General features: G+C 35.9%; 1 protein-coding gene across 1 annotated transcript in view; it reads left to right on the forward strand.

The window, feature by feature from the left end:
* Nucleotides 1–13,014, forward strand: part of ANXA10 (annexin A10) — a 99,958-nt gene that overhangs the window by 67,409 nt on the left and 19,535 nt on the right. Inside the window, exons 4-6 of the mRNA XM_054485747.1 lie at nucleotides 9,451–9,564; nucleotides 11,121–11,211; nucleotides 12,163–12,242. Coding sequence (XP_054341722.1) covers nucleotides 9,451–9,564; nucleotides 11,121–11,211; nucleotides 12,163–12,242 — 285 coding nt within the window. The remainder of the gene's footprint in view (nucleotides 1–9,450; nucleotides 9,565–11,120; nucleotides 11,212–12,162; nucleotides 12,243–13,014) is intronic.

Consider the following 13,014-nt stretch of genomic DNA (forward strand, 5'->3'; position numbering starts at 1 on the left):
ATTGTTGAACTACAAGTAGTCCTCATTCTCTCTTTCATTCACTCATTCATTTTGTACCTATATTGTAAGTGATGACTATGTAGCAGGCACAGTTCTATGGGCTGGTGAAATAGCCGTGAAGAAAACAGACCAACAGCTCTGCATGATGGAGCTTACATTCCACCTGTTCCACCTGGGTGGGCGAGATCATGCTTAGAAGGCAATAAATGCTTCGGAAAAAAGCAGAAGCCAGCTAAGAAATACGGGAAGTGTTGGGAGATGGGGTATAATTTTAAATAGGATAAACAGGGCAGGCTTCACTAAGAAGGCAGAGGGGGTGGGCCCTGTGAATACCTAGGGGAAGAACATGAAGGTCAGAGTGAAGGGCAAAAGCAAAGGGCCTGACTTCAGCAAATCTGCTATTCCAGGTTCAGGAAGAAGCCCACTGTAGCCAGAGCAAGAGAAATCAGGAGCAAGGAGAATTGTAGGTGATGAAGTCAGAGAAGTTACCAAGAAGATATTATGTATCTTGTTGACCATGTAAGGACTTTGTCATTTACAAGGGAATAAAATACTGAGTGTTCATTTTCTTCTAAGATCAATTGTATAAAATAATGGTATAGTTTATTTTGGAGTGTGGCTTGAGAGAAAACATTTTGAGCAGAGGAGTAACTAATTTGATTTTTATTTTCCCAAGATCACACTCTCAAGGTTATTGAAGGAGATTGCAAGATACAAGGACAGAAGGGAAACTCACTTGGAGGCTGTTTTATATATATATATAACAAATAAGTAAATTATATATAATATCACCTCCCAGCAATTCTATTTATATAAAATATATTTTATGTAAATAAACTATAACTCATAGGGCTTATTTAATATTTAATATATAAATAATATATATATAATATATATAAACAATATATCTATTGTTTTTGAGACAAGATCTCACAGTTAGTCACTAGGCTAGAGTGCCACGGGACAATCACAGCTCACTGCAGCCTCACTCTCGCAGGCTCAGGTAATCTTCCCACCTCAGCCTTCCAAGTAGCTAGGACTACAGGTGCATGCCACCACACTCAGCAAGTTTTTGGCATTTTCTTGTGGAGACGGGGCTTCACCATGCTGCCCAGTCTGGTCTTGAACTCCTGGATTCCAGCAATCTGCCAGCCTCAGCCTCCCAAAACACAGGCATGCACCACTGTGCCCAGCCAGAGGCTATTATATTAACAAAGGAGAGTGATGATGGTGGCCTGGGTAAGGATTGTAGCAGTAAAAGTAGTAACAGTTCATCAGTTTCTAGATAGATTTGTAAGTTGGAGACAATAGAATCCATTGACAATCGGATATAGCAGGGGTAACCAAGGAGAAAATACAGTCATGGGTTCTTAGTTTCTGTTTCTGGTTGGGCCAAGAAAGGGCCTTCCCCATCCCTCTTTTCTGCTTATCACTAGAGAGAGAAACTAAAAACCATGGCTTCAAGCTGCTAAAAGCCTAAAGTAAAAAAACAACAACAACAACAACAACAAAGAAAACAAAATAAGACAGGTTGGACAAGCTTGGGATATAGTAAAAGTTGCAAAAAATACGGGAAAACTGTGAGGTGAAGAGAGACAGACAAAGATGGGGGATGGTAGAGAGAGAAACAACCTAACTAATCATGTTTTATTTGCAACAAGTTACTTAAGGTTTTATGAGGTTGGAAAGACATATATTGAATGCCTATAATATGCCATAAAATATTTTCAGAATTTTACCTGAGTTAAATCTTTTAACATTTATATTAACTCTGTGAGGCAGATGCTGTGATTATTTTCACTTTGCAGATTGGGAAACAGACACAAAGAAGTTAAGGAACATATTTGGAATCTCATAGCTGGTATTTTGCACTGTGAGGATTCAAGCCTAAAAAGCCTACCTCCAGAACCTGTACATTCTAACATTAGATGATATCTGATATTGTTTATTTTCCTAAAATTATATTATTTCTTTTTTTTTACAAAATTAGTTCACCGTAACTATAGGTATGTACACACACACACACACACACACACACACACACACCCCCCCCCACGCGCGCATGCCTCTGAGTTAAAAACAAAGATACAAGCGCCATCTACTGGCACTACTAATCTCAGTCTACAATTCAGTATTAGTATAAACATATAATATGTAAAGGGAAGAAATATGTTGTGATACATGTGTGGGGTGGGAATAGTGATCAAAGAAATGTGACTAAAGGTTAAATAACAAACTTTCGCAATGTTTGCACAGTCTTCAGCTGGAACATTGCCTTTTTTATCCTTTACCAAGTTTTTCTTTATCCACATTCATCCATTATTCTTTCATTTGCTTATACATTCATTTATGTATTATTTATAAGCTGTACTCTATATATTTTGTGCACTCAGTACTTTGTTAGAGCTAGATGCTGAATTTTGAAGAATTTGTGAGAAAGTCCATGTCCTGATAGACTTTTGGGGGAAATATGCACATATATTTATCATATAATGTGGTCATTGAAATATAATAAATGCAAAGATAAAGCAGTGGTGGCCAGGAAATAATCAATTTCACTTAGGGATAGAAGAAGGCTCATGGAAGAGATGATCGTTTTAATTTTTCTACCTTTCTATCAACTGTCAAGTGCCACTATCCTGTAGAGATAAAAGTATATTGAATTGATCCATTTGCATTCAAACCTTCAACGCACTGCCACCAGATTTATTTAAAAATGCCTAAAACATGCAACAAGTACCACCTATTTGCTATGTTCATCAGTTTGGTGGCATATAATTAGTGGCTTCCTATGGTGCTAACTATGTCACCTTTGTGTGCCTGATTTTCTTAACTACATAGTGGAATGAATACAGTTCCTAACTCACAGGGTTGTTGTAATAAATTATTACAGTTATTCTAATATTCAGAATAAGGTCTGACAAATATTAAGTATTCAGTAAATGCTAGTTGTTAGGATAATCATCACATTCTTCTGCCTGGCCTACTCAACTTTCCATTATAAGGGCCTCATGGTATAACCTTTGCACTACAAGGACATCCAAAGTCTCTTTTGAAATATTCAGATTTCAAATCAACCCAACATTTATTGCAGGCTAGCTGTATACTTCACAGGCACGTTTTGCTCTACCCAGAACAGTACCTTCTCTGTCCTGAAACATTATTTATTGTTGGTATCTCCTAAGCCTTTGCCTGACCAAATCCCACTTCATCTTTCAAAGCTCACCTCACAACTACGCTTTCCAGGAACCTTCATTTTATGAATAATATCTCTAATTTATACACTCATACAATTCTGTAAGTTTCAATGCCTTGCCCTTAAGGGTCTCATGTTGGCCCTTAGTAATATACACATAATAGGTGACCACATTGCTTTTAAGTGCATATTTCTTGTTTTTTGTTTTTTGTTTTGTTTTGTTTTGTTTTTTTGAGATGGAGTCTTGCTCTGTCGCGCAGGCTGGAATGCAATGGCGGGATCTCGGCTCACTGCAAGCTCCACCTCCCAGGTTCACGCCATTCTCCTGCCTCAGCCTCCCTAGTAGCTGGGACTACAGGCACCCGCCACCATGCCCGGCTAATTTTTGTATTTTTAGTAGAGACGGGGTTTCACCGTGTTAGCCAGGATGGTCTCGATCTCCTGACCTCCTGATCCTCCCGCCTTGGCCTCCCAAAGTGCTGGGGTTACAGGCGTGAGCCACCGTGCCCGGCCCCTATTTCTTGTTTTTATCCATCTTGGTGATGTTTGGTTGGAGTAAAGGGACAAACACCTGGCCTCCAAACAGGAGACTCTATTAATTTTGAATAATTTTACAAACTCTTCCTCTTACCTAGGATTCTCATGTCACTTCTATCCTCAGGCTTATTAAAAAATCATTCCTCTAGGGCACCAATATTAATGATGAAGTTCATATTTTTTCTAAGGTACACTGGTGTGGAAAAAATGCTAAAACTACTAAATTACCTGATAAATAAATTGAAACCAGTGATCAAGTGGTATGGCATATAAATTTGAAAGAAGTGAATAAATTGAAGAGTTTGAAAATACTCACATTATAGATGCCAAAATAACATTTTAAAATTAAAAATTCACAATATTGAGTACAATTTCTATAAAATAAACTTTATTTATGTTAATACAGTTTGAACACTGTACAGTTGAATCACGGTATAGATCATTTCTTTATATATTTTTTTCTTTTTTGAGATGGAGTCTTGCTCTATTGCCCAGGCTGGAGTGCAGTGGCATGATCTCGGCTCACTGCAACCTCTGCCACCCGGGTTCAAGTGATCCTCCTGACTCAGCCTCCCCAGTAGCTGGGATTACAGGCGCCTGCCACCACCCCTGGCTAATTTTTGTATTTTTAGTAGAGATGGGGTTTCAGCATCTTGGCCGGGCTGGTCTTGAATGCCTGACCTGACTCTACCCGTCTCAGCCTCCCAAAGTGCTGGGATTACAGGCGTGAGTCACAACGCCCGGCCAGTATAGAGCATTTCTAATATCTCCAGACTTTGTGTCTGCTCCTTTGCAGCCCATCTCCTGACATCCTTCTGCTGAAAGAAACCACTGATCTGCTTTCTACTTGTCCTTATAGATGAATTTTTGCTATTTCTAGAATTTAATATAAATGTAATCATGTCATATGTGCTCTTTTATGTCTAGATTCATTTTCTCAGAATAATGTTTTTAAGATTCACTTGTGAAGCTATGTGTATTCTTTTATTGCTGAGTATTTTTCTAGCGCATATATATACCAATATTTGTTTATTCATTCACCTGTTGATGGACATTCATTTTCAATTTGGGGTTATTATGAATAAATGTGCTATAAATATGCATGTTCTTTGGGTTTATAAATGTTCATTTTTGTTGGTTATTACTAAGGAATGCATTTGATGGATTGCTTTTAAATATATGTTTAAACTCATGAGAAACTACAAAAGAGTTTGCTAACGTGGTTGCAATATATTACATTCTCATCAGTGATGACAGTTCCAAATGATCCACATCCTCACCAACACCTGGTATTATCAGTCTTTTAACTTTAGCCACTCTAGAGAATATGTGGTGGTATCTCATGATGGTTTTAATTTCCATTAGTCTAATGATTAATGTTTTAAGCATGAAAACATTTAAACATTCCACAGGCTTATTCCCAGTTTGTAAGTTTTATTTGGGGAAGTTCTAGTTGAAACGTCTTGTCCATGTTTTCATCAGAATGTCTTACTGGGTTTTAAGAGATTCTGATATCTTCTGGGCACAATTCTTTTGTCAAATATGTGAAGTGACAACTGTGGTTCTCTTTTACTTTCTTAAAAGTTCCTTTCAAAAATTTAAGGTTTTTATTTCAAAGAAGTTAAATTCATCATTTTTTCATATATTGTTTATTCTTCCATGTATCATGTAAGAATTTTTTGTCTACACCAAGTTGCAAAGATTTGTTCCTATACTTTCTTCTAGAAGATTTAGAGTTTTGCCTTTTCTTTTTAAGTATATAGTTCTAGTACAAATTCAAATAGAATATATCAGTAAGAGCAGACATCCTGCCTTGTTCTCAATCTTAGAGGATAAGCATTTAGTTTTTCACTGGTATCCTCTTCCCTGTAGAAATTTTGTAAATGCCCTCTATCAGTTTGAGAAAGATTCCTTCTTTCTTTGCTAAGAATTTTTTTATGATGATTATGTGCTAAATATTCTCAAATGCTTTTGCTACATTATTTGGTTTAGATATGTGTCTTCTCCAAATCTCATGTTGAAATGTGACCTCTAGTGCTGGAGGTGGGCCCGAAGATAGGTGTTTGGGTCATGGGAGCAGATTCCTCATGAAGAGCTCTTTCCGTCAGTAATAAGTTCCCCTTAAAGAGCCTGTCAGCTCCTCCCTCCAGCTCTTGCTCCTCCTTTGCCTTCTGCCATGATTGTAAGCTTCTTGAGGCCTCACCAGAAGCAGATACTGGTGCCCTGCTTCTTGTACAGCTTGCAGAACCATGAGACAATTAAACCAATTTGTAAATTACCCAGCCACAGGCTTTTCTTTATGGCAACACAAAGTGGACTAACACGCTACTTCTACTGATATCATCATATAGCTTTTCTCCTTATACTGCTAAAATGGAAATTTACATTGATTAATTTTCAAATGCAAACCAACCTTGCATTCCTGGGATAAACCCTACTTGCTCGTTAGGTGGCATTCCTTTTATGTATTACTAGATGTGCTTTATAAATATTTGAATACGCACGTTTGTGTCTAGGTTTATAAGGGATATCAGTCTGCAATTTTCTTATGAAGTTTTTATTTTAATTTTTGTATTACAGCAATGCTGGCCAGATAAAGTAAACTGAGAAATCTTCTATCATCCACTAATTTCTTCAAGATTTTGTATAGGATTTACTTTACTCCTTCCGTAAGAGCTTGCTAGATTACATTAGTGATTCCACCTGGGTCTAGAGATAGGAGGGAGAATTAACTACAAATTCAATTTCTTTAATTAACATTGGGCAATCTAAATTTTCTGTTTATACTTGAGCCTATTTTGGTAATTTGTATTTGTCATGGAATTTGTCCATTTCAACTAAATTTTAAAATATAGTGGCAGAAATTTGTTTATAATAGTCTCTTTTTACTCCTTAGTGTCTATAGTATACATACACATAACTCTTACACTTCCAATATTGGTATTTTGTGTTTTCTCTCTTCTTATAATGCTTTTATCTACTAAAAAAGAAAATCCACAGTATATGAAAGGTGTTGTTGGATTATGCCAAATAAAATGAAAATTAGGACTATTTTGTTGTTATTTCAATGTGCAATGTTTTACTTGAATTCCAGTATTGAACCACCTCAGAACTAAAGTATTGCATGTTTTTAAGTAAAACTGAATATGCTTTACACACTTGAGTGAGAGATTATTTTAAACATCATTCAGATTTCTTGGTAACCCTACAGAAAATAAATTGAGCATATATATTTTTTCCCTCAAATGTTATTTTAAGTTCAGGGATACATGTGCAGGATATGCAGGTTTATTTCATAGGTAAATATGTGCCGTGGTGGTTTGTTGCACCTGTCAACCTATAACCTAGATATTAAGCCCAGTATCCATTAGCTATTCTTCCTGATGTCCTCCCTCCCTGCTTACCCCCACCCCCAACAGGCCCCAGTGTATGTTGTTCTCCTCCATGTGTCCATGTGTTCTCATCATTCAGCTCCTACTTGTAAGTGAGAACATGCAGTGTTTGGTCTTCTCTTCCTGTGTTACTTTGCAGAGGATAATGGCTTCCAACTATCCATGTCCCTGCAAAGGACATAATCTCATCCCTTTTTAATAGCTGCATAGTATTCCATGGCATATATGTACCACATTTTCTTTATCCAGTCTATCATTGATGGGCATTTAGGCTGATTATATATTTTTGCTATTGTGAACAGAGCTGCAATGAACATACACATGCATGTATCTTTATAATATTAATGTAATGGTTTTTATTCCTTTGGGCATATAGCCAGTAATGAGATTGCTGGGTCAAATAGTATTTCTGCCTCTAGGTCTTTGAGGAATCGCCACACTGTCTTCCACAATGGTTCAACTGATTTACACTCCCAGAGTGTAAAAATGTTCCTTTTTGTCCACAACCTCACCAACATCTGTTGTTTCTTGACTTTTTAGTAATCACCATTCTGACTGGGGTGAAACAATATCTCATGGTGGTTTTGATTTGTATTTCTCTAATAATCAGTGATGTTAAGCTTCTTTCCATGTGTTTGTTGGCCACATGTCTGTCTTCTTTTGAGAAGTGTCTGTTCATGTCTTTCGTCCACTATTTAATGGGGTTGTTTGTTTCCTGTAAATTTGCTTAAGTTCTTCACAGACTCACTCTGGTTATTAGACCTTTGTCCGATGGACAGATTGCAAAAACTTTCTCCCATTCTGTAGGCTGTCTGTTCACTCTGATGATAGTTTCTTTTGCTGTGCAGAAGCTCTTTAGTTTAATTAGATTCCATTTGTCAATTTTTGCTTTTGTTGCAATTGCTTTTGGAGTTTTCATCATGAAATATTTGCCTGGGCCTATGTCCTCAATGGTATTGCCTAGATTTTCTTCTAGGTTTTTTATAGTTTTGGGTTTTACGTTTAAGTCTTTAATTCATCTTGAGTTAATTTTTGTATACAGCATAAGGAAGGTATCCAGTTTCAGTTTTCTGCATATAACTAGACAGTTCTCCCAGCACCATTTATTAAATAGAGAATCTTTTCCCCATTGCTTATTTTTGTCAGGTTTGTCAAAGATCAGATGGTTGTAGCTGTGTGGGCTTATTTCTGAGTTTTCTATTCTGTCCCATTGGTCTGTGTGTCTGTTCTTGTACCAGTACCATGCTGTTTTGATTACTGTAGCCTTGTATTATAGTTTGAAGTTGGGTAGTGTGATGCGTCCAGCTTTGTTCTTTTTGCTTAGGATTGACTTGGCTATTCAGGCTCTTTTTTTGGTTCCATATGAATTTTAAAATAGTTTTTTTCTAATCCTCTGAAGAATGTTAATGGGAGTTTAATGGGGGTAGCATTGAATCTATAAATTACTTTGAACAGTATGGCCATTTTCATGATATCGATTCTTCCTATCCATGAATATGGAATGTTCTTCCATGTGTTTGTGTCATCTCTGATTTCCTTGAGCAGTGGTTTGTAGCTCTCCTTGAAGAGTTCCTTCAATTCCCTTGTTAGCTGTATACCTAGGTATTTTATTCCTTTTGTAGCAATTGTGAATTGGAGTTCATTCATGATTTGGCTCTTAGCTTGCCTGTTGTTTTTGTGTAGGAAGAGCATATATATTTTTTAATTCCACTTTACATTGGTAAAATAAATGCAAAATATTTTGTCTGTTTTCATAGCACAAAAATTTAGTATGCATGTATTTCTCTTTAAGTGTTTGACTTTCAATATTTAAAATAATATAGCTGTTATTTGAAGAAAGTTCTAAGACTACTTAATGAATTTACATAAGCTGTTTGGCTTATGTAAATAGTATAACCAGGGACTTCTGCTAAAAGAGACTGTTGCAATGATAAAATAAAGTGCATATTTTCTTTAAGGATTAATGTTTCAGTAATTCCACAAGAAAACTAAAGACCCCCAATTAAATGTTTTTAAGTTTAGCTTTTATATATTTTCATAATGAGATCAAAAGAGGAGTTGGAGTTTAGGGTCAGAAAAAGAAAATCATTCTATGTTCAAATGACTACAATGTGCCTATGCTATGTCATGCGGGGTGAGATTAAATCAATAATTTTCAAGTTCATCATCTCATGTAATGCATACATATACATGTGAATCAGACTTGTTATTCTGTTATTATTAAATGACATGGAAAAGAAAATATTAAAAGACTTTCTGCAATTATCTCATTTCTCTTGCAAATCTGGTAACATATAATAAAAATATGTACTTTTTCCTCCACAGGACCTGATTGGGGATCTGAGGGAGCAGCTTTCAGATCACTTCAAAGATGTGATGGTTGGCCTCTTGTACCCGCCACCACTGTATGATGCTCATGAGCTCTGGCATGCCATGAAGGTAGTAATCTGATCCAAAAATATGCCTGTAACAAGTACAGGCCAATATTTCAATAGAGGGGAAACTGCCCTGTGATGCTCCTACATACTTATATGATCAAGGAGAGGGGAGGGAATATCTAAACAATGATGTAACAATGGAAATGTTGTGGTCAAGGGCAGTGGCCTTGTTAGGAAACTGGAGCCTCCCGGGCTGAGTGGCTGGGATCAGCCTGTTCTTTTGTTGTACAAAGTCACAAACTTACTGAGCCAGCCCCAATGCTGACCTACAACAAGGAAAAGTGAACAAGCCTCCAGGGCTATTCAGATTTGTCCCTGAGCATGTATTCCTATATTGAGGATAATGTATTAAAAATGATGTGAATCTTGTTACATTATTTGTAAAAATTTGATTAAGTCAAAAGAAGATATTGAATCAGGGACAATATATAGATGACGTCTTTATATTTTCTTTTTATGACCTGAAGTTCATTCTTTAGAGAAACATTTTTTTTTTCTCAAATGTATAAAAATCTTAATTTGGAAGAATTAGAATCAGTGTTTCTTACAGGAAAGTCATTTCCATGAAATAAGTTGACTGTGGATTTGTTACAGATTTTGTTCGCTAGGTACAGGGAACAAAGAGGACCTTGGCTTTACTTCTTTCCAAATGCAGATATTAAACACCTGCAGAACTGTTGAAATCATTCCAGTACGATGCTTGCCAATGACCAGATTACCACAATCTGTGAACAATGTGTGACAGAAAAGAGGCAACAGGAAAAAATTTAAGGACATGGATTTTGGCCATCACATTTACTGATCCAAATAGACATTGTACAAAAATTATGTGAATTTTAACTAATCGCTTTTAATACATGTTACATGTCAATTCCTACCTCTTGCAAAATTATGTCTAAAAATTATTTTAAAAATAAAGTTATATGTTTATATGTTGCTGTTTTGATTAAACAAGTGTATTTTATCAATAATTCATAGAATGCTAAGGATTTCTGAGGCTTTCCTAAAAAAGGTATATTGTCTTTAAGATCACTTTCACAGATCAATATATCCATGTGTCTGCAAGAGACCACAGAAAGCATCCATCCAAATATTTATGCAAATTGTACAAAATTCCACATCTAGAGAGGCAGGCACAGGTCTCTAAAATATTCTCGGCAAATTAGAAAACCTGTATTCTAATGTCAGCTTGCAAAGAATTAATATTCCAGCAGCAAATGGAATATCAAATATCATTCCAACAGCAAATGGAAATGCTCAATGCCATGAGCATTGCTTGAACATGTCTTTCTCCACATTGTTTAGAAATGCTCATACTGTTTTATTCTAAATGAAGAAACAGAGTTTCCTTCAGATAATATTAATTATTCAGGGTCAAATAGGTAGTAAATGGCAAAGCTGGAACTAAGATTGTGCCTGCCTTCACCCTAAACACACTTCCTTTCCCCTGCCACCTCTCAAAACACTGGAAATGCTGTGTCCCTTTCTTGTACAAAAGGTGCACTATTACTTCCAATAAGAATATCCTTACATTTATCTCTTTTTTCCTTTCTCTAGGGAGTAGGCACTGATGAGAATTGCCTCATTGAAATACTAGCTTCAAGAACAAATGGAGAAATTTTCCAGATGCGAGAAGCCTACTGCTTGCGTAAGGAAATATGTGAATATATTTTACACATATAAGAACTTTATAACACATTAAATATTCCAGTTTATGTATTTTGAAGAATTATCTAAGACATTCTTACATTTAACATAGGATTCGCTGAGGACCAATTAACTCATTAGGTAAAATTGATTATTAGTGCACTAAAAATGAAACAGTTCACTAGATAATCAAGTTAAGCAAATTTTCCAGGGAAATAATTACAAGTCTGTATGAGGTGAATGTTTTCATTAAGACAGGAAAGTGTCCCACACTTTAATTCAGGGGGCATTTCACCTCTTACCCAGGAAAGACCCAGCATATAGAAAAAATAAGGTACAATAATGGCTCAGTGAATTCTACAAATGTCTGCTTCGCTTTACATAAATTTCACATTCCTGTAATCTACCGCAAAATCAGATTTTTTATACATTTCAAAAGTAGGAAGGGTAACTATTTTCACTTTCAAAAAGGTATGATACCTTAAGTTCTATTGCGTTATGTATTGTATGTCATTGTGTGTCAAGAAAATGTTGTGGACAGTCATCTCTATCGCATTCAAACAAAAACAAGACTTTTCTGAAGGGAATGAAGTTAGAACTTTCACTAAAATGTTAAAATGAGATGACGCACTTAGAAAAAGTATTGGGCTGGGCAGCATTCTATGGAAATAGAATGCATAATTCTGAATTTTGAGAATCACAGAATGTGAAATGACTCTCGATCCTGTTTTTCAATTTTGGACTAAAGATTTTTAAAAAATAGTCCTATGCTTATGTTACCATTAGGTGATAGAATTCTTTGGCAGACACTTTATTAACAAAGAAATGTCAACAGGTGGACTATATTTCCTGGACTTTCTACTCACAACTGGGAAATAACATTAACTTATTCAAAACACACTGATACATAGTTCTATAATAAATCATACCTTTAACATGTTTTCTTATGCAGAATACAGCAATAACCTCCAGGAGGACATTTATTCAGAGACCTCGGGACACTTCAGAGATACTCTCATGAACTTGGTCCAGGTATGGCATTCCAAAATTTACATTACTTTGCACTATCTAAGCAAATAAGTATATGTCATTGCCAAAAAAAAAAAAATAGAACAGAAAACTCCAGTATATTACAGTTCAACAGTAAATTCTGTGTAGTAACATCTACTGAAGCCATGTTCAAAGTACTCAACTAGAAATTTAAGTTGTTAAAGACAAATATGGATAATGCATCAACTCTATTTTCAAAAAATTAAAAATCTATTCTAAAGACATTATAAATATACATGTATATATAATTAATTTTATATTCTGAGAAAATTAAAGATTAAAAATATTACAGTTAATAATTCTAATTAGAAACAATTTCTTTCTTTCTTTCTTTTTTTTTTTTTTTTTTGAGACAGTCTCGCTCTGTCACCCAGGCTGGAGTGCAGTGGTGTGACCTCAGCTCACTGCAACCTCCTCCTGGGTTCAAGTGATTTTCCTGCCTCAGCCTCCCACGTAGCTGGGACTCTAGGCACGTGCCACCACATCCAGCTAATTTTTGTATTTTTAGAGAGATGGGGTTTCACCATGTTGGCAAGGCTGGTCTCAAACTCCTGACTTCAGCTGATCCGCCTGCCTCAGCCTCCCACGGTGCTAGAATTACAGGCATGAACCACCACGCCCAGCCTTATAAATAATTTCATTTTTAAAACTGCTACATGGGCTTAGCACACACTAACATTTCTGAGCTCCTACAATGTGCCTAGTACTGTGTGAGGAGAAGAACAATTTTCTCATTTAATAACAGCAAAACACT

The sequence above is a fragment of the Pongo pygmaeus genome, chromosome 3 (assembly GCF_028885625.2).
Source record: "Pongo pygmaeus isolate AG05252 chromosome 3, NHGRI_mPonPyg2-v2.0_pri, whole genome shotgun sequence".
NCBI lineage: Eukaryota > Metazoa > Chordata > Mammalia > Primates > Hominidae > Pongo > Pongo pygmaeus.